At 60.0% G+C, this 21,975-nt stretch overlaps 1 protein-coding gene across 7 annotated transcripts in view; it reads right to left on the reverse strand.

Annotated features, from left to right (window-relative positions):
- LOC117654111 (stress-activated protein kinase JNK) overlaps window positions 1-21,975 on the reverse strand; it is a 44,560-nt gene that overhangs the window by 3,464 nt on the left and 19,121 nt on the right. For 3 of the 7 annotated variants that reach the window (XM_034400297.1, XM_034400298.1, XM_034400300.1), the window contains 7 exons: window positions 5,732-5,815; window positions 3,113-3,206; window positions 2,845-3,007; window positions 750-879; window positions 473-670; window positions 251-385; window positions 48-177 (listed from right to left, as the gene is read on the reverse strand). In XM_034400297.1, coding sequence (XP_034256188.1) covers window positions 48-177; window positions 251-385; window positions 473-670; window positions 750-879; window positions 2,845-2,984 — 733 coding nt within the window. In that variant the 5' untranslated portion in view covers window positions 2,985-3,007; window positions 3,113-3,206; window positions 5,732-5,815. Of the gene's footprint in view, window positions 1-47; window positions 178-250; window positions 386-472; window positions 671-749; window positions 880-1,452; window positions 1,663-2,844; window positions 3,008-3,112; window positions 3,207-5,731; window positions 5,816-21,975 lie in introns of those variants that run through there. The other 4 variants (XM_034400301.1, XM_034400303.1, XM_034400299.1 and 1 more) reach the window with 4 other exon arrangements.

The following is a 21,975-nucleotide window of genomic DNA, read 5'->3' on the forward strand; positions in this document are numbered from 1 at the left end:
GGTATCAGGGTAAAGTATAAAGAATTCGAACACAACTCAATACATACCAATTATTTTGTTCCATTGATCAATGTGATCAGTTCCAGGGAAAAGGACTCCGCCTCGAATCATTTCTCCCATTATGCATCCTACTGACCAAATATCCACATTTTCCTTATATCCCATGCCCAGAATAACCTACAAAAAATAATAAGGAAAAATGGTTAAATTGCTGAATGTATAAGATAATTTCAAGTAAAGGTACACTTGCCTCGGGAGCACGGTAATAGCGGGTGACTACGTATGGGGTCATCATGAAGGTTGTTCCAGCTGTTCTAGCTAATCCAAAGTCTAGAATTTTTAGAGTGCAGTCAGACTTGACCACAATATTACTGGGTTTCAGGTCCTGGTACAGAGGAGGTCAACAATATGCATCATGAATCGAACACAAATGTGTACTTTGTTTTCAAAAGATTTAATAATACCAACATACCCTATGAATAATTCCTGCTGAGTGAAGATGCTTTATTCCACAAAGCATCTGGTACAGAAGGTAGGACATTCGTTCATGGTCCAAATCCATCTGAATTACTTGGCATAAATTGGCATCCATTAGCTCCATCACTAGATACACATCCTGAAATTCTTCTAATGACTTCTGAGGTGTGAATGCATTCAGCAGTCCAATAATCTATTGACATAGAAAGATACAAGAATAAAACACAATCCAAAAAGCCACCAAAGACATTAGGAAAGTAGCAAACACTTACATTTTTATGGTTTACAAGCTTCATAAGCTTGAATTCTCGGTAAGCACGTTTGGCATGAGTGACATTTTGAAAGGGCCTGCTTAACTTTTTGATGGCCACATTCTGTTGTGTCAATGTGTCGTATGCAGCGCTGTAAATGGAAAAGATATAATTAGTCAATGAACAGAAATGAATGGAACTTATTTAAGTATTATCTTACTCCAAAGGTTTAATAAGATATGGAGTAAAGCTGTCGTACAGAAAACAGATAGAAGGTTGAGAAAATGAAAGGAAGGAAAGATCATGAGAAATAGAAAGGCTTACATGCGGACTAACAATGCTCATGCACATGCAAAACTCAATGAAAATAAATGCCCTACACTGTGCTACATTTATGAAATCCAGAGAGTTGGATAAAGTTGAGCGTAAAGAGAATCTTTTGTATAATGTTAAGTTTTGGCCCGAATAGGCTACAAAAAATGTTATCTATAGGACATTTGAAAAAAAACTCATGTTTTTTAAAATGAAATATACATATTTGAGATTTCAATTGACCCAGGTTAGATTCCCGCAATGTTAACTGTTCTGAAAGATGAACAGAGGCAGAGCCCTCAGTAAGTTGCGCTGGTTAGAGGTGGTAAACACCTGGTAAGAGTTGTTAGCAAGTTTTTGTTAGTGAAGCCAGATGGCGACAGAGCAGGCGAGTGTTGGGCGGGCTACTCACCACACCATGCCCTGGGCCCCAACGCCCTTCGGCACCATATCCGAGTAGCGATTCGGCACCGAGAACTGTGTGTCCTCGACCTCCATTGAGTAGAACATGATTGGGATGCAGTCAGACCACGTACACTGCACAGCACCACTGTCTGTCTCGTCTAAGCAACTAGCTCTTCACGGTTGCATCAACAAAAACCACTCTCAGGCCCACAGTTTGCTGAAAAATTATATTTAGCCAACTTAATATCTACATAATAAAAACAACAAAACAAACAAACAAATGCAGTCCATAAACTACAGAGTATTCAAGCTCAACTTTCATTACATGTAGATTATCTTCCGAAGAGTACCTTGAAATGAAACCGAATCTCAAAAGCCATCTCAAGGGACTTTTCTAGAACCCCCTACATGCAATAGAAGTCAGGACATAACGGAACAAACGCCTAGCATGTCCTAGTGCAGCAGCCAAACTTAAAACTAGCATGTCCTAGTGCAGCAGCCAAACTTAAAACAAAATGAAAATACAAACAAAACAATTGTATCTGCAGTGTGTGTAAGTGGACTGGGGAGAATTCAATACAAATGGGTTTAACAAAGACAGTACTTTTTTAAAACATTTGAATTTTCAATGCTGCAAATTTAATGCTGAGCACATTATGGGTCACTGAAACTGGAACAAAAATGCTGCTCACAGTTACCCAGCTTATGCCCATCCACCAAATTTTAGTTGTACAAGGTTTATTTAAGGGAGAGGAGCCACAAACCTTAAACTTACATATTAGCAATAGCTACAAGTCATTCAAAAGGTAAGACCTTAATCCCAACTGACACCGATTAGGGGATTTATTTACAAAGGAATAAATTATAAAATGTTGGTTCATTATAGGAACAGGTGGCTCAAAAAGCCTGGGACAGTACGCAATTCTAGAAGATATTGCTACTCGCTTTCGAGAGGGACATTCTGTCAAACAAGGATGCAATATTGGTACTTTAAGAAACCTCTCATCCTGGAAGCAAGTAAATAACTAGCAGTTCAGAGACCCTCAACAGATGCTGAAAACCCTTTTACCTTACTTGAACCACATTCCGTAGTAATGCTTGTGAATGAAATTAGAACTTTAACTTCAGGCTCTAAAGAGAGAACAGACCAAAAAGGGGAAGCGCAACAACATGGCATGCACAAGAAAATTACCCATGCACAGATTATTTCATAGGGCAGAAAATGCCAATTCAAGCAAATCTTGCAATCATAAAAAAAATTGGAAGCTCTCTACCAAATTTTAAAACTAAATACCACTTAAAATGCCAAACACTACTCACTAAAAGGTAAAAATACACGCACTGGAACTGTAACAGTGTCGACAAAAACAAAGAGGAGCAGATAAAAAAGGCTGCTTACCACACGATACCCTGAGCTCCAGATCCGATGGGCTTGAGGTTCTGGTAGCGCTTGAGAATGGTAAACTTGGTGTCCCCCACCTCCACCGTGTAGAACATGGCGGAGAGCCGCGAGCTCATCTTAGGGTGGAGGAGCGGCATGCGGGGTGAAGACCAACTTCCGTCTGCAACAGACACCGGGCCGCGTCAGAATCAAGTCAGACAGCGTGTCGCGAGACGCAGTCATCAGGTGCATCTCAGGATTTAAATCAATACATCGGGGAGCTTACCTCTATGTGTAACAGGCTATTGCGCCTAATGCGCCTACTGCTAACCGTTTCTTGCACTCACCATAAACAGCGCATGCTTATGGAAGCGCCCCACCTGCAACACGAGCAGAGAAAAACATGTAGAGTCAAGAACATGGTTCCGAATGCAAAGAACAAGAGTCGTCGACATGGAGACCCGGAAACGGAGACTCTTTCGGAACCGATTTTGGACGACTTCGGACGACTTCGGAACAGCGCAGGGAATGTCCCCTTTCTTTGCACGCCGACATCACAGTCCCTACCGAGCTCTCCCCTCCCATTCCTACCAGCTGCCCGCACACATCTAACGCGCGCATTAATCGTTCCATAAAGTACAAACCTATTTTGTGTCGTTAAAATTTAGCGTGTCGTCTGTTAATGAACGTGGCGGGACCACAAGCGACCGGCCTGACGCCTACGATCATGTGTGGTCTAGCCCTTAATGGTAATGGCAATGGCCGTCGAGAGCAGGGCCGACCCGCCGCGCTGGGCTGTGCGGCGGACGGCCTATGCTGGCTTCGCAGGGGCTCCCCACTGGCGACGCGCTGCGCCGCTGCGCCCGCACAGTGGGCCAGAGGACCGGTGGAGGAGGCGGTCAAAATCCCGGACGCGTGCTGAGCACCTGCTGGGTCTCGAACCAAACGTGTGATACCACCAATGGATTGCTCTCCGAACGAGGTATCCATAAGTATGGCCGCACGCTCGGTTCGAGTCCTGTTTAGCGACTCTGGAAGCTTAAAACGCGTCTGGAGTTTTGGCCGCCCGTGGCGCTCTTCTGGCCCACTGTGCGGCAGCCCACGGCTAGGTACTTTGCAACACAAATCTACACTGCCCGAAACCAGCAGCCAGTCCAGAGCGCAGGCCAAGCTCAACTTGTCGCCACCCACTCTCCTCTTTTTTGGCAGCGAGGAGAGGGGGTCCCATTAAACAGGAACCACAAACGTCACAAATTTAGCAGACAGGCAAACTTTGTCGAAAAGAACAACGAGGGACGGAAAGCCACACACTGATGATAAGTCGCCGGGCCGAGGCCAAAAGGACAGCGTCGGTCGGACGTCGGGTCCGCCGAGCCGGTGATGTGACAGCAGACATATAAGAGGGATCCGCTCCCAAGGCCCGAGGCGGCCAGCCAGCGAGTCCAGCGGCGCAGCCCAAGCCCCGACCCCCGACCCGCAGAACTTCTGCCAACACTGCACCGCGCATCGCGGACCGACAATTTAATCTTATTACTCGGCAGCCAAAAAGGAGAGAAAGACGGAGAAAAAGCGCGCGCTGTTGCTATCGTCCAAACTCGCCAAAAGGATGAGACATAAAAGGGAAGGAGAAGACTTTGAAAAAAAAATAAAAAAAACATTGGCAAAACAGCAGCGAAATGACTTATTTATCAAACGAAAGTAGACCAAAATTTCTAGAAAAAGACTCAGAGACGGAAAGAAAATGCGTTTGCTACATTCGCAAATTCTTAATAAAAAGAAGAAGAAAAAACTACGAGGAAAAGTCCGGATATGGAACGCATCGCGTCGCGTCGCGCGGCGTGGGCCTTCCGGTGACACGTAAAGCTCGCATGCGCTGCGACGCCCCGCCACGCCCCGCCACGCCCCGCCACGCCCCCTTCACACACACGATTCTTGATAGGCGGCGAGTTACGGCAGCAGGGGGGAGAGCACGGCGACGCCCACACCTGCGGCCGCCTGAGTGCGTGATGGATGCTCCCATTAACAACACACACACACACAGACGCAAACAACGCACACACACGCATCCCCTTTCTCCCGCGCGCCGCGAGGGATGAGCTCACACACACTGACAGACACACACAAGGGCGAAGACGGGAGAGCCCTGGGTTAGGGAAGTGGCGGTTGGCGGCATTACCAGCGTGTGTGAGAGAGAGAGAAAGAGAGAGGGAGGGGGGCGAAAAGAGAGAGCCAGTGTTCCGATCATGGTTTGGTTCAAGGTTAAGGACTACTCATTACACTGAAACGACTTTACTCTGCACGAGTGCAAGGGGAATACCCCAGCCCCCGCTCACATCACGAGCGGGAGGAAGAAGGATAACAATTGACACTGTAGACGACGTGGCCTCCTGACCAAGCGTCAGGAGGTCCAACACCAGCCCGCTCCGCTCCGCCAGCCAGCCGCAGCACCAAGATCAGACAGCCTGCCTCTGGCCTAGTCAAGGGCCGACGGCCTACCCCGGCCGGCCTACCCCTACCCCATCCCGCCGCGTGCATATTTCATGCTGACGTTGCGGGCCGCGGTACGCGGTCGCGCAGTGCCACAGCCGTGCAGGACACAAACGGAGCCGTGCGGACTCGCCGCTCACATATTAACGAGGCGGAGGGGGGCCTCCACCCATCCTGCCCCCGCTTTAGCCGCTTTCGCCGCTTTCGCACGGAAATAACACTCCGGTGCGGAAAAACGTCCCCGTTGAACCCAACCCACGTCATGACTGCATGTTTCCCCCTCCTCCGTGGAGGGGCTAGGCGGGGCCCAGCGTTTAGGAGGAGGGCCTCTCCGCGCTTGCTAAAAACGGCGTCGTTCGTTTCAGCCCAGCTCCTACAGTGCAGGCACAGAACGACACCAATACGGCTTGTAACTCACCGAGCGAGCAGGGCAGGCAGGGCAGGCAGGGCAGGCCAAGGCCGGGACGGGGTGCGGAGCCACGGCGGCGCGGGTCTCCACCTCCTGGAGCAAACAGAGAGAGAGAGGAGCGATAAGTCGCAGCACTTTCAGGCGGCCGAAACAAACAACGAAAACAAAATCAAACGGCAAACGTCGCGAAAGGCCAACTTGTCCAAGTTTTGGTCCGGCGACGGCGGCGCGGGGCCTTGCGCGCGGGGCGCGGAACCGGGGGTGCTGTGGCACGTGCCAAAGCCAGGCAGGCAGGCAGGCAGGCAAATCAAGGGCCGCCCTTCCGCTCACCGGGCACCAGAGCACAGCGGAGTACAGCGGAGATGGTATCGCGTTGCAGCGCAAAGCAGAACAAACCACAGCACCCCCAGTGGGTCCCCCACACTGGCGCTACACTCACCGCGCCACTCCGCGCCGCGGGGAGCCGATCTTATCGCGGGGATGCCCTAACGAGCGTGCGAATAACGCCCACGTGCACACGCACGCACACACATCTACATTCATACAGCGGACCATTCGCAGGAAAGGGGAGGAGCATTCAGTGTTTTTTTTTGTGGTTGTTTTTAGGTCTGCCGAGGCGTCTGCGGGGAGTACACTCCCTGCCAGCGACTTGTGTAAAGAACATCGACCCCCAAACCCCAAAACCCGCGCGGCCCAGCAGCGACCCCACCCCTTTTCCAGCGCTCCAGCGGCACGCGTCAGGGAACACACATTTATAAATAGCGCGGCCGGCGCCACTAACACGCCGTGAGCCGCGCCGCTATTTCCGGCCCGGCATTGATTCCCTCGTCGCTTCCATCTCTCTCTCTCTTCTCTCCCGGGGCGCGATGCCCCAGCAAGGCGCAGCAACGCGTGGAAAGGCCGCCGCGAAAACGGCCTCGCCATTGCACAGTGGGCCAGAAGACCGGCGGCCAAAACTCTCGACGCGTTTCGAGCTCCAGTCCAGAGTCGTCAAACAGGACTGAAACCGAACGTATGACCCCACCAATGGATTCCTATCATTCGGAGAGCAATCCATTGGTAGGGTCACACGTTCGGTTCGAGTCCCATTTAGCGACTCTGGAGCTCAAAACGCGTCCGGGATTTGGACCAGCCCCACCGGTCTTCTGGCCCACTGTGCTGTGCAGTGCAGTGCGGGGCCTCGGCTAGCTCTTTCTGGGCCGCCCGCCGCCACTTCGATCGTCGGCCTTAGCACTGGCACTGAGTCGGCATGCCGCTGCAGCGTCGGCAGTCGGGCCGGACGGGTTGCTTGGGTAGACGCCTCTCCCGGCCAACACATCAGTGCAGAATAGCAGTGGAGCAGCGCGCGCGGCGCGCACTGGGCCAAGTTCAGTTAGGTCCGGAAGGCAGACCAAAGACGACAGGGCCGCGCTGCCGCGCTGGAGCGAGACAGGGTCGTGTTGTAACAACTCGGTGGGTTGTTAGCGGCGGGCGGGGCGGGGCGGGGCGGGGCGGGGCGGGGCGGGGCGTGGCGTAGCAGGGCGGGGCCCACAAAAGCCAGGTCCACCGCACCCCGACACCCCCACAAGAGCGCCACTCACAACCAAACCAACCCCTGCAAAAAGGAAAAAAAATCGAAAAAAAAAAATCAACGTTGAAAAGAAAAATGGTGCGTATCGCGAAAACTTCTCCGGCATGGTACACGTCATGCGGCCCCTGATTCATTTCAACTGACACGAAAAAAAGGAAGGCGGAAAAAAGGGCGCCGAAACGCGTATGACTATTTAATGACACAAGAGCGCGGGGCGTGGGCGGCTTCAGCCGGGAGTCGAACCCCCGTCCCGCCCCGCTCCCTGTCGGCAAGACACGCTCATTAGGTACGCGTCAACCCTCCACGCGGAGCGCGAAGCCAGGCGAAGCCCGTCAGGTGCGGCAGGTACCGGCACCCTGGGCGGTAGCGCAGGCCAGTGTGTGTAGAATCAACTTTAACAGTGCAGTCCCTTGCCGCCAGGCCACTGCAGCAAGAAACGAGAGGCTCGCGAAAAGGGCGGTGCGCTCGGCGCCAACTGGATTGCAAGAGCGACAAGGACGGACAGAGAGGGCGCCACGAGGATTCAGGGCTCCTGATGCAGACCACCCGGCCCAGGCCCAGGCCCAGGCATAGGCCCAGGCCGAAGCCCAGGTCGCCCTTCCAAACGTCCGCACCGACCCGACCCCGCGGCCCGCACCCCGGCGGCACGTAAAAACCTGCTTCGGTAGCGAGGCGAGGAGGCGAGCGCGGCGTGGGACGCGACATTCGATACAGAGGGGAGGGGCGTGGGTGGGGGAGGCAACGAGTGCAGGAGGGAATGCTCCATCAAGACACCTGAGCTGAAGGGTGGAGAGTGGAGGCAGACGAGAGGGTCATTGAGGAGAGGAGGGCGGCGTCCCGGCGTGGCGTGCCGTGCCAGTCGAGTCAGTGGGACGAGCAGAGTCCCCAGTGCACGGCGAGCACGGCAACACGGCGGGCTGGCTCAGCCCGCTCACCCCGGCCAGGCCCCGCGGGGGTGAGGGGCGAGGGGGTGGGGCACAGGCAGGGCTTCTCCGCGTAATCAAGCGCAAGCAGCAGCAGGAACGGGGCTAGGCGGGGCGGGGAGGATAAGCGCCTCCCTGCCGTCCGTCCGTGCGTTGTATCCCGAGGAGCAGGGAATACCTGTCTCAGCGACGCGCCGGAAACACAAGAAAAGAAGTACAAAGAGCGCCATTTCGCCATCCCCCTCCCCTCCGCATCCCCCGAGCAAAAACTTTGAGCACACCCTGAGCTTCATTCCCCAGCGCCCCTGGGCGCCCCTGCGCCACAACCACGGCGACATCATCAACATGGTCATCATCATCTTCTTCGTGACGGCGACGCGACCGGGACGGGATGTCCAGGGCCAAGGGAGGGCCCGCCGGGCGGCTGGCACAAAGAAGGGGCCCGGAGGGGAGTGGGAGGGGAGTGTGAGGGGAGGCTCCGCGGGGGGAGGGCGAAGCGAGCGCGGCTCGTCTCCATCGCTCGCGATTAATACCGCCGTGTCGACGTCCGGGAGGCTCCAGCCAAAGGCTCCAGCTCCAGCAGGCACGGCGACGTCCCTGGAGGCCCTCGTGAAAGCCTTGCCATGGTCGCTCCAGCCAGCCAGGCAAAGCCCCAAGACCGCCGGCACTTCCAGTGGTATTACAGCGGCAGGGCCGGGCAGGGCCATGAGGGCCATGACCACCACCGCAGCGCCGCGACCCTCAACAACCCCGCGGCGGTTGGGGCTCACTCACTGCCCCGGAGCCGCGAGCGCGCGAGCCTCGGGCCGAGCAGCCGCCAGGTCAATTTGGCCGCCGTGACGCAGTTAGAGCTAATCTGAGCGCCGACTCCCTGACGCGGCGACGCCTGCACGTCAAAATGGCCATTAGCTATACCGCCGGCAGCGCGGCGGCAAGGCCAGGCTGGCAGGCAGGCTGGCAGGCAGCAGCCCCGGAACGACCGCGAAGACCGGCCGCCAGCCGCACTGAGCGACAAATAACAATCTCGTCTGGGCACTTGGGCTGCAATGCTTTGTGCACACAACACGCAGATATTCTTGTTGGGACACTGCTAACGACTTGCGCGTCAGAAAATAATAGCAAACCGCTGTGCAAATGCGGTGTTCCGCGCGCGGGCCTGTTCAAGGCTGTGGGGAGGCCCGTGTGGGTGCAGCAAGTGCGTCACCACGCCGAAAGGCTTGTCTCCGCACCTACTGCATAATTTATCTTCCCCCTCCTCGTCCAGTGTGCCTCCGCCAGCACCGCCGTGGCGCGGCCGCTGCGCCTCGACCTTGGCCCGGCCGGTCCGGGCCCGGGTCCGGGGTTGCTCCGGGTTTGCTCCGGGTACGGGGCAGGCAGGCTGCGCGGAAAACCGGGTTCGGGACGCGCTTCTTTCGGCCGCCAAGGGACGCGCGTGACCTTGGCTGCAAAATCGGGAGAGGGAGAAGTTTCCGCTCGGCGGCACAGGGACCAGGCAGTATAGAGCGCGTGGGAGCGGACCGCAGAGGGCGGGCAGACAGGCAGGCAGAAAGACAGACAGATAGACCGACCGGCGGACAGGAAAGTATGAGGGCGTGGGCGGCGGTAGAAAGGCGCGTTCATGAATCACACTAATGCTGAAAGTTGGAAGGAAGGCCACCTTTATTAGTGGAGTACGCTTCTACGCTTCGGCCGGCCCGACCCCTTTCCCCACCGCAGCCCTGGCTGGACGGACTCTACAGGCTGCGTGGAGAATGGACCGTCCACAAAGTGCGTAACGCCATTTAGGGGCGAGGGGCGGCCCAGGCGGCGTAGATATACACCGTTAACCGGCAGGCTCATTCCGTCGCTCTGTCTCTCTCCCACGCAGCCCTGCGGGACACGAGTGCGAGAGAGACGGAATCTACCGCGGCACGAAAGGTCAGGCTACGTGCACCAGAAAAGGCACCAAGTACATGTGTGGAAGACACCCCGTGGGCCGAGGGTTTGCGAACCGGGCGGGGCGGGGTGAGGCCGGGGGCAGGCGGGGGGCGTGGAAGGGGTGGCGAGGGGAAAGGGCAAACGCTGGCGGGGGAGGGGAGTAAAGGGCCCCGGTGCGTGACCCGGCGCACGGCCCTACCAGACCTGCCCCGCTGCGGCCGGCTTGGCTCGTGTCTCCTAGCCGCACGCGGCACGCCAGCCAAAGAGGATAACGTGCAATTAACTTTGGACGGCCCTTCAGCGCCCCCTTACCCCCTTCCCGCCCCCTCTCCAGGCGGGAGGCTGGCTGACTTTGCCGTGCTTTGGCGTGCCTCTCCGCCGCGACTCCACGCGTCCACGCCCTGCCCGCTTTCGGGTGCCGTCGGCCCGTCGGCCCCACCCCGGCCGACTTCAATGCCACGCCGAGGCAGGAGAGAGGCAGGAGCAGGGGGCGAGTACCGAAACGCGATCCGCGTCCTTATTAAAACCCTAAAGGGTGAAACACGGCGGGAATTCGAGAGGGGGAGGGGGAAGTTTCGTTTCAATATCACGGCGCGGGAGCGAGGGGGGGGGGGGCAGGGGGTCGGCGTCGACGGCGTCGGCCCTGCTCCAAGCTTCACCCCGGCAAGCACGACGCGGGGCCCGCGTGCGTTCGTGTCGCGAGGATGGCCGTCGCGGGACTCGAGCGTCGCGTGCCCCCTCGACGGCGTGCCTGGCCATGGCCGTGCCCCAGACGCCAAAGGTTTCGCCGGGCGACCGGGCCGCGCGACGACGACGGCGCGGCACGCCAAGCAAAGCCAGCCGAGGCAGCCGAGCACAGCGCGAAGCGAGGGACGGCCGGTAAATGTTTCACAGTCGCGAAGCGAGGGCCCGAGGGCCGCGCGCGCGTCGTGTAGAGTGAGCCGCCGCGCCCCCGTGAGCCGCCCGCGCCGCAAGCTCGCTCTCTGCGTCTCTGTCCGGCATGCGAAGCGATGCGAAGGCGAACCCACACTGCATACCTGCTGCAAGCGTGCTCGTCGAAACAACGAGAAGCAAAAGGAAGACAAACCGCAGCCGGGAACCCCTCTCTTTCTCTCTACCTCTCTCTCCGCGCAGAGGGTAGCCGCGCCGCGGGGCAGGGTGGCAGGGCGAGCCGAGTGCTTTCAGCGGGGATCATAACTAGCATCATGCCGGCCAGATGAAGGGAGCCGAAGCACGGACGGCGAAGGGCTGCGGGGCCGAAGGGCGGAGCTCCGCGAGCCGAACCGACCGCAGCGCGCCGCGCCGGGCCGGGCGGGCCCAGCGTCCTAAGCCCGTTCTGTTTCATAATCCCCATCCGGCTCGGCGGCACCAACATTGCCAGCATTGCCAGCAGCGAGAGCGCCGAGCCGGGCAAGCAGCGGCGCCCGGTCCAGCCCCGCCCAGCCGGCACACTCTAACCAAAAGACAACAAAGGTCCGCCAGCAGCCCGAGCCCGAACAGGGCTTATTTCGTCGCCGTCCCTCCCTCTCGCACCCGCGGGGCGTCCCGCAGGGGTGCGAGAGAGACAGGGCTCTGGCGGCGCCGGGCCGGTGGCTGAAGGCGAAGGGGGTTGCTTCGCACCCCCATTCCCTATTCCTTTCCTTTCCGAAGGCGAGGCGGGGCATCGGCCATTATCCCGTCCGGAACCATTCCCCGCTGCAATGGCTTTTAACTCAAACACGCCACATCACGTCTAATACCTCCGCCGCCTAAGCCCCGCGCACCGCCAGCGAGAGTGAGAGAGACAAGGAGGGCGGCGGCGCTGTCGCGTCCAAGAAGAATGTTTGTCGAGATGGCGGAGCGCGGAGCATCGCAGGGCATTGCGGGGAATCAAGGTGGAGGAGGGGAGGGAACATTCACAAAAAGAGAAAGGACTACGGGACGCGGAGAATGAGGCAGATAGAACACTGCGGACGCTTCAGCTTCTACTTCACTCCCGTACAAAGCAAGATTCTGAGTGCAGGTACTACACTACGAGCCGGGTCGCAACACCCACGCAGCGAGTCGCACGGAATGAATGAGTGAGCCGTGTCTCCTCCCCGCGATCCCGTTCCGTTCTTCGCGGTTGATGAAGACGTTCCAATAAAGCCAGTTTAAAGTGGAGTCGTGCAAACGATGAGAGGGAATTGAGGGAGGAGAGGGGAAAGGGGGGTGCCTCCTCCACCGCGGCGAGGCGCGCTCCGATTGGCCGGCCCGCCCGGCCCGCCGCCGGCGCGCCACGGCCATCCATAAACGACCTGCTAATGCTCTTCCTCCCCGACGGAGAAAGTGAAAAAAGTATAAAATAATGTTAGCAAAAAAAGGGGGGAGGAAAGAGAATCACGCGCACGAAGGGGTGGATGAGAAAACGAGGTGTTATATTAGAGAAAAGGTGGGGGATGAAATTACGTCGACGGGCGATCCAGCTCCAGGCCTGCAGGGCTTCCAGCAGGCCTCAAGCCCCGAGCGGCGCGTGCGCCATTTGCAACGCCGTGCCGTTAGCTTGGAAAAGCGTGGCACAGTGGGCCAGAAGACCGGTCTTCTGGCCCACTGTGGGGCGACAGCTTTCGACTGCTCTGCGCCCCGCTTCCGCTTATTCCAATGTTCCAGCCGACTCGCCAAGTTTCCCCGGGGCATTGAATCAATACGGGGGCCGGCCGGCCAGCAAGCCAGCAGACATGAGCCTGAAACGCCGGCAACGCCCGGCAACGCCCGGCAACGCCCGCGGGGAAAGGAAAGGGGGTGCCGCCGGACTCATATGGAATACAAATAAGGGGAACTAGCGCGGTCAGAATCCACCACCACAGTGCTGCAGTGTGCGCGTGTGAGTGTGAGAGAGAGAGAGTGGACGAGGGTCATGGCTGTGCAGCGGTGTAGGCAAAGCATACACACCGTGTACAAACCGAATGTTAGCGACCGTGTACACTCCAGTGTCCACGCTTTCAACAGCAGCGCCCCACCCTCCCGGCGCGAGCATTCGCACTTTGGCGACGAGGGGCCGTCTGCATCAAGGCGAGCCCCCCCCCCTTCCCCCTGCCTCCCTCAAGGCTGCCGAGGAAAAGCCGAGCGGACTGTAGGGGTTGCAAGGTGCTCCCCAGAGGCTATAATGCGAGAGAGGAGGCCTGCGCTCCCCGCCCCGCCCAGCAGACTGCCCGGGCCGGCCTCCTGGCGGCGAACAAAAGGGAATCAGAGAAGGTTATACCTGCCCAAGTTCCTAACCCGCCAGCAGACTGATTCCGAGAGTCATTTTCGTCGCTCTGTCTCTCTCGCACCTATGCGGGGCGCCCCATGAGTGCGACAGAGACAGAGCGACTCTCGGAATCAGGCGGCAACCGCCATCGGGCAACACGACAGGCCGAAGTTTCGGAGAAAGGCTACTTGAACCGCAGCGCAGTGGCGTTCGCGTTCGTCGGAGGCGGGGCAGGAACAGAACCGCGGCGATTCAGCGCAACGACCGCCTCCAAACGGGCGCAAAAACAGGAACAAGTGGCATGCTGGCCGCGGGCGGGTACACGCACGTCGTCGCCGCCGTGCCCCGCCGTGCCCCGCCCCCACCCCCTTGGTCCCAGGTGCGCCGAATGCTCCTGCCCCTAGATTCCCTCCGCCTCCGCCCGACGATCCCCTTACGCCACAACAAAAGCCCGGCCGCGCTGCCTGCCTGCTCCCCGCCCTGGTGCTCTCCCCCGGCAGAGTCGACAGCCGGCAGGAGTTATGCCCGGCGATTGTCTATCTATGCTCCACTCCATCTGGGGACGAGGACGAGCCGGGGGTGGAGAAGGCGGCCTGCTTGTGCTTCGCCAGCATCAGCAGCCCCGCGCCAGCAGGTGCGCCTGGCCCGGCCCTCGGCCCGGCCCCACCCGCAAGCCGCAGCAGCACGGTCAGACCGATTCCGAGAGTCGTTTTCGTCGCTCTGTCTCTCTCGCACTCAAGGGGCGTCCCGTATAGGTGGGAGAGAGACAGGACGACGAAAACGACTCTCAGTCTGCAGCAGAAGCCCCTCGCGCCGTCGAGCGTATTGACGACGGCCTTCATTCCACTCAGCGCACCGCGAATTCGACGAGAGGAGAGGAGGCTCTCGCTCACCACCACCGAGGCGGCCGAGGCGACGGACAGACAGGCATTCATTTCCATACGCACTGCCGAGTTCGGCCGTTCCGCAGCGGGTGCCGTGCCAAGACAAAGGTGGTCGCCGTGCAAACATGCAAACTCGCGCTGCGGGGCAAGCCACCCAACGTGCGGGCCTGAGCAGCCACCGCAAGTGGAATCCGAAACCGCCAATCCAAATCCCAAATGCCGAGTCCCGCCAGGTCCCTGGTTCCGCGTTCCGCGCTGCGCGCAGGTTCCGGGATCCCCTCGTCAAACTGCGGCGAGGCAAACTCGGCGAAAACAAAGTTGGCCATTCCCAATTCGCCTGCTTAATTCTGCCGGGGACACATTGCAAGTCCGCCGGCCGGGCTGGTCCACGCACGCCGGCCGGATCGCCCGGCTCGCCCCGGATCGTTTAGGACCGAAAAGGGCAGGGACGGGCAAAGGGGAGGGGGCAGGCAATTTGACGCAAGCTAGCAGCGAATCTCTGGCCGAATCGTTCGGTTCGACGCGGGGCGGCGGGGGCGGCGCGTGCAGCCTCCTCCTCGGCCGGCCGGCTGCCACTCTGTCTCTCTCGCACGCCCGAGTGTCGCCTCGCGCCCCCGCGAGAGAGACAGAGACTGCCCCGGCCGCTGTTGGCTGCGGGCGTGGGTAGGGAGAGCGAGGCCAGGGCCAGGCCAGGGCCAGGCCAGGGCCCCGAGCGCCGCGTCCACCCCGGACACACAAAGCGAGTTTACGGAGGGAAAGCCCGCAATGCCAACGCTCCAAAGCAGCCCACGCCAGCCACGCAACCACACCGCAGCCCACCGACGCACTGCCCAAGCACTCCCTCTCTCACCGAGTCGGCCTCCAATTCGAATTCACTCTGGAGTCGGGGTCGGTTCCCGCCGGTTCCCGCTCACAGTACGCAGTGGGCAGCGATCGTCGGCCGGGCGGGGAAGAGCCAGAGTCCAGGAGGCGGCGTGGCGTAATCGGGCCGCCGCCTGGCCAGGCCATTCTCTTTCATTGCCCAGGCCTTGCAGGCCTTGCAGGCCCCCTTCCTGGAAGGAACCGTCACGGGCCGCCCCACGCGAGGACCACCAGAGCGAGAGAGAGGTGTGTAGGTGGGAAACGTCCGCGCAGGCGAGGCCGGTGAGGCGCAGAGCGAGCTCGAGCGAGCTTCCCCGGGGAATAGGGCGCCGAGCCGAATCGGGCCAAACGGGAAGCAGAGGGGAGATGGAGGCGAGGGGCGCCTGTCCCGGTAGTCCTGCCGGTCCTGGCGGAGCGGTATGCGCCGCGTCAGGCCGGTACACGCTGTGGGCCTCGCGCGCTGGGCCAACTCAACAACAGAAACAACGAGGAATGCGCCGCTGTGCACCACACCATCGCACACAGGCGCAAAATTGTCATAAAAAGTAACTGCGTACGCAGAGCCGGGAAACGAAACCACACACGCGCACACACACACACATCTGCACACCAGCAGCCCGCGCTGGCTACTGCAGATAAAGGGCGGAGCAAGGCGGAGAGGGGGAGAGGTCGCGGAGAAAACGCGAGTGAGAGAGAGAAGATGGATTAGAACTAAGGACAGGATCTATGCGACGGCGTGCGGTGCGAGAAACTTGGTTAGGATGCATGAAACAAGATTCTTTCTTTTTCGGAGACACAACTGATGCTCCCGCTTCCTTTCCCGAGAGTGGTCCTGCGCGGCGTTCGCTGACGGCAATACTCCCATCGGCCTTGGCTTTCCTCTCGCTCCACTACGCTATGGACGACTCTGCACCGTTCCACTCCGTATCCTTCAGCGCACAATCCGGCGACGCACAAATCCAGAGCAGGCACCACCCGGACGCACCATTAAAGTACCCACCCATTTCTTCACTAGAAACGAAATGACAAACTGCTCGCGTCACTGCGAAACGAGAACTCGCAAGGCGGTGGCTCGCACACAGAGTCACAGTGCCCTCGCTGCGGAGAAGCGAGTCGGTGGTCGAGGAACGGCGAGAACGCAACGACCCGCATCGTCCGTCCGTCCGCCGGAGTAAGGAGCGAGGCTGTAGAGAATAACGCGCATAAATCAGACGCGGGAAACGATTTTTCTCCGCGAAGTGAACACGCTCGCCCACTTGCTTACTTGTCTGCCCTATTATCGCTCAATCATACCAGCCGTCCCGGGCCGTCCCGCCGACACGAACATCCACTTCCAATTGCCCCGCCCCGCCCCGCCACGGCCTCGGCGCGCCCTCCATTCCGGCAAGGCCTCCAGGCTCCCGCCCCTGGACAGCCGTACTCCAAGCTCCGAATCCCCAAACCCGGTTCCCAGTCCAAATTCACCGCAGGACCTCAGTTTATCGCAGGATGCTCCCGATCATCATCGGGTCCAGGATCCTCTGGCACTTCTTCCGGCAGGGACCCGCCCCGCCCCCGGGTGCCGGTTCGGCTTGGGGCCTATCCCTGCCCTCCCCAGGGCCCAGGGCCCAGGGCCCGCCGCGGTCTCACCTCGCCCACACGGAAGGGCGTGCCTTGCCTGCCTCGCCTGCCTCGCCGCGCCACTCGAGCTGAAGGTCAAGGTTCCGTGCGGTGCCGTCAGGGCGAGGGCGTCAGGGCGGCCACGCCAGGCACGGCGATGCGCGGCGGTCCAGCGGACACGCAGAGGGCCTCGCCTAGCCTCGCCGTGGGCCGCACTCGGGGGAAATACCTCGCACCCGCCCCCCTGCCCCCCACAGCCACAGCACCGCACAGCACGACCGCCGCGTCGGCCGGCCCGGGTCGTCAGCTCAAATAATTTGCTAGGCGAGTTACAAAAAAAAGAAATGGAAACAAAATGATGAGTCAACAAAAAACAAAAGGGGGCCAACAAGAAAAAAACCGCTTGACACAGCAGAGCATGCGGCTCAAAGCCAACACCCATGCCGTGCTGCCCTCATCCCGCTGCACCCTGCGCGTCCGCCCCGCCACGCCCCGCCTCACACCCGAATATCGATTGCCGCAACCGCCCGCCCCGCCCCGCCGCCAACATGCAGGCTAGATTCCACGAGGATACCGCACCGCTCCGCTTCTTTTCGTTTAGGGCGCTAGACGCCCGCACCACGTGTGCTCGCTGCGAGCGGGAGACGTTACGTAACATGACCACGCAAGTCTTCTTTTTATCCATTATCATTTAGATTCGCAACATCTAACGGATTAATTGACCGCGAATAAGGGTTGCAAACAGGCTTGAGTTTGGGCATCCACTTTCCCCCCTCCTCCGCCCTCCAAAGTCCAACTTGAGTGCGGTCGCTCTCCAAGCACGCTGGGACAAATTACCGAACGGGCAAACAAACGGGTGCCAGAGCCACAGCCGCAGCCGGGTTAATCAGATTGTCCAGCGGCCCCGCAACGCCCAGCTCCGCCACGCCCCGCCACGCCCCGCCCCGCCACGCCCCGCCACGCCATGCGGCCCGGATCAACCCTTGAGCCCCACACCTGTTTGACCGGCTCGCCACGGCTCGGGTATAAATAACCAAAGCAGGGACGGACAGGCCAGGCTCACTCCCAGCAGCGCTGTTTTCGTCGCTCTGTCTCACTCGCACTACCAGGGCGTCCGGCAGGGCCACAGGGGAGCGAGAGAGACAGAGCGACGAAGCGTTGGAATGTGACGGGCCGGGGCGTCGGCGGGGCGCACGGATCGCCGACGTGCTCGGACGGGGCGTGGCAGGCGTGGCAGGCGGGGATTTCGTTCTCATCGACGTGATGCGACTGGACGGGCAGCGAGGAAGGAGGCGAGCGCGTCTCGCCCGGCGGAGCGGACTGGCAGACTGGCACTGCGTGGCTGACGAAGACGATCGAGACTGCGATGCCAAAGCCCGCAAAAAATACTTCCATAAACCTTCTCAGCACCGACGTCCCCGATTTGTCTCTCTCGCACGAATTTGTCGTCATGACCCACAGCAGGACGCACGCCGAACGCCTCGGAGGCGAGGACCGCCCTAAGCGCAAGGAACGCCCCGCAGGCCAGGAACGCCCCAAAGCGCGAGGGACGCCCCGCAAGCGAGTTAATCTCGCCGAGTTGAGGTAGCTTTATTAAATATGTACACAATCACGACCCCCTCCCCTTTCTCCCTACATCCTCCGCCAAATCGCGATGCAGCCCCGCGGCCAGGCAGGGCGGGGCGGCCGGGGAGGGGGTTGCGGCCAGGCGGATCGTGCACAGCCCCGGGCCAGCCCGAACCACTGCAGACTGATTCCCAGAGTCCTTTTCGTCCCTCCGTCCCTCTCGCACCTTTATGGGGCGCCCATGAGTGCGAGAGAGACAGAGCGACGAAAACGCTCGGAATTCGGAATCAGTCCACCGCGCGCCGCCCGACTAACGAGACGCAGGCTTCGGGCAAACTAGCAAACGCGCCGCCGCCCCCGGCCACGGACAGCGAGCCCGGCCACTCCGAGCCAGGCACTGCCGACTCACCTCTTCCACACTTGAACCCCAGCGGCGGACTCGCATCATCCCAACCCACCGGCACCGCCTGAATCCACGTCACGCCTCGTCACGCAGATTGGTCTCCGACGCGACGGAGGGAAAATGGAGGCCGAGGCTTGACGGCGACGGCACGCCGAGCGCAGTCTCCGAGACGTGCGTCGGCATTTCGTGCATAAGTGACGTCATCGCTCGAGGGCCGAAGGCTAATTAAGCTGCAAATGACGGCCCTATGTTTGCGCGGCCAGGTCGGCCCGGTCGGCCACGAGGGGGAGGAAACGTTATCCGAAACCGTCACCTAATTTATGCATAGGCTGCAAAGCGAAACGGCGCGAAAAGGGCAAGGGCGGAGCGGCGGAGCAGCCATCCGCCGCGATGCCATGCGACGAGTCCATCTTTTTTTCTCTCCCTCCCTCTCTTCCCGAGTCGATGTTCCGGAAGAGGGAAGCGGGAAGCTCCAATTGGGCCCGCCGCAGCAACCAGGTGAGTGTGGCTCCGGCGGCGCACCACGCACCGCATCAGGACGCCACGCAGCGCAAAGCAGCGCCACACACCCCACCAAGTGCCTCCGGCTCCAGCCAGGCAGGCCCGGGTAATCGCACCTCGCCTCGGGGCATCAAAAGGCGGGGCCTCCGCCCGCCCCGCCCCGCCCCGCCCCGAACGGGCCAATCATGCCGGGGGCGAAACCGCCGCCGACACCTCCGACAGGCCGAACACGTCCGCCGCGTCCGCCGCGTTCGGCGGAGCACGACCGCCACATTCAAATACACGGTGCGGTAAATAAATAAATAAAATCGGTTTGCATTCGCGCGATTTTTCTATTTCCCCCTCCTCTTGAATAACGGGGGATGATGCAATAGAAAAGGTGTGTGAGGTGCGCGACCGGGGGGATATGGAAATATTTCATCCAATCACACCGACCTGCGCACACAGAGACCCGTGCAAACAACCGCAAACAAAAAAGGGTCGAGTAGAAAAAAGCGCGCGCGTCCCCAGACTCGCTCTGCGCATCGCCTATCCACCGCATACCTCCCCGCGACGCGCGTGTGCAGGGGAGGCAGGGAGGAAGGGGTTGCGTCATGTCGAGTGGGGGCTGCCCCGCCCCGCCCCGCCCCGCCCCGCCCGGCCCCGCCCGCCCCGCCCCGCAGGCCCCACAGCCACTTCCACGGCAGGGGGCCCGCGCGACAGGCTGCGGCCGGCACTCGTGGAAGCACAAACTTGGGCTGATTTGATTTCACAGAGTATTGCCTCCGTTCTCGATGTCGTCGTCGGCGCTCCCCCTCCCCTCCCCTCCTCGCGCACCGGCGGCGCCGCCAACAATTGGCTGGGCCGGAAGGCCGGAAGTCGGGGAGGCGGCAGAGGCAGCCGCTTTAAAGGAAAACATATTTAACGCGGCGCGGGGGGCGTCTGCAGCCCGCGCAAGCCGGAACCGCGCGCCTCCCAACGCCATTCCGATGCGGCAGCCGTCGCCCGCGCTTCCAACAAAATGAAATTGCACTTTTCGTTTTCTTTCTTTCAATTAAAGAAGAAAAAGAGGGCGAAAATCGGCGAGAGTCGGCGAAGAAGCAAATTATGCACGGGCCGGCGGCGGCGGCGCGTCCCCCGTCCGTCCCTTCTTCTTCATCATCACTGGCATGGCGGCGCATGGCGGCGCTTGGCGGCACTGCCAGAAACGGCGGATCGTTTGAGTCGTGCAGCGAAAGGCAACGAAGCCTGGCCGCGGCTGCTGCAGCAGTTCCTCACACGCAGCAAGCGAGCAGGCGGCTAAGTCACGGCGCCCGACGGACTGCGGGTAGGCTGGCCCGGCGGCAGCCGCGTTCGGCGGGACGGCCTACCCGCCAGGCTGATCCCTTGACTTGCCCGAGCCCCGCGGGCGGGGCGGGCCACCTTCCGAGGGTTCCTCTCAAAGGTCTCACGACATTTCGGGCCAATATTTCCAAACTTCCACATGTGAACGTTCTGAAAAAAAAAATCAGGTCCACTATAACATTCATGACGCGAACCAGCCAGGCCTGTGGCAGAGGGGGACGAGGAAAAAGTAAAGGACCCGACTGCAATGTGACGCCACGTAATTCGTCCGTCGGCAGCCCCTCCGCGATAATGAGGCTGCAACCCCTTCCAGCGCTGGGGGAAAGGGGGGGGGGGGGGTTGGAGCACGTGGGAAATTACTTTGGGCGCAGGAATGCGATCAACACGGCCCGGCCCCGCCAGCACACCGCCAGCCCCACCCAGGGGTTGTAAAACTTGGGCGGCGCCGGCATCACGCCGCCGAAATTCGCGTGTCGACGAGGAGAAGAGGAAAAGGGGGCGGGAAAACCGCGCGCGCCGCAGGGAACCCGAGGGAACCCGAGGGAACCGCAGCAACCTCGGTCGCAAAACGGACAACTTCAGGACACCAGTGTGACGTGTCAAAGGCAGACAGTTTCAACAGTGTACGCGAGAAGACGGCAGACACACCGTCGAAACCGAAGACCGCGGCTGCGGTCCGCTTCCTTCCATCGTGCTGTAGTGTGGCCAAGTGTGGCGTGGACACCCATGGAGGTTTTCAATTTCTTGCCACATTAAGCTTCAAGACGCGCCGAGAGGCGGGACCCCACGCCAGCCCGGACCAGACCGGCCCTATAAAGACGCTGAAAGTTGGACGTCCCGGGCATGGCCTCTAGCGAGGCCCTCGCCCGCATGCTCCGGCACGTCGCAACAGCAACTTGGGACGAGTGCCACCGCAAGCGTGTGGCAAACTGTGCGCGCAACAAATAAAGAGTGATAATTGGGGGCCGCGTACAGCCACGGCAGTCTCCGCCAGCACAGTGGACTAGAAGACTGGCGGCGCCTGCGGCCAAAATTCTCGACGCGTTCTGAGCACCAGGGTCGCTTAACAGAACTCGAAACCAGCGTCTGACTCCACCAACGGATTCCTCGTTCGCAGAGCAATCTAATGGTGGGGTCACACGTTCAGTTCGACCCAAAGCCCCTAGATAGCCGCCTAAAAGGTAGGCAAACAGTGCCACCTTGCCTCCCATCCCACCCCCAGGCCGCCTCTGGATCCGCCACTGGCCCGGATCGGCCAACACGTTTCAACCAGCTAATTCTGCACAGCTGCCGAGGCTCCAATTCTCCCTGCTCCTTGGAGCGCGCGTGTGCGTCGTCGGTCCGACGGCGGGGCGGGGCGGGGCGGCCCCAGTCATAGGAGGACGTAAAGAGCTTCATTTCGCCTCCCTTGTCCTTGTCGGCCGGGCCGAGGCCGCAGAGGCGCGGCCGCCCCTCCACCCCAGTCTCGGTAACCGCCGCGCCGAACTGCGCCAAACGT

The sequence above is a fragment of the Thrips palmi genome, unplaced genomic scaffold (genome assembly GCF_012932325.1).
Source record: "Thrips palmi isolate BJ-2018 unplaced genomic scaffold, TpBJ-2018v1 HiC_scaffold_10, whole genome shotgun sequence".
In the NCBI taxonomy this organism is placed as follows: domain Eukaryota; kingdom Metazoa; phylum Arthropoda; class Insecta; order Thysanoptera; family Thripidae; genus Thrips; species Thrips palmi.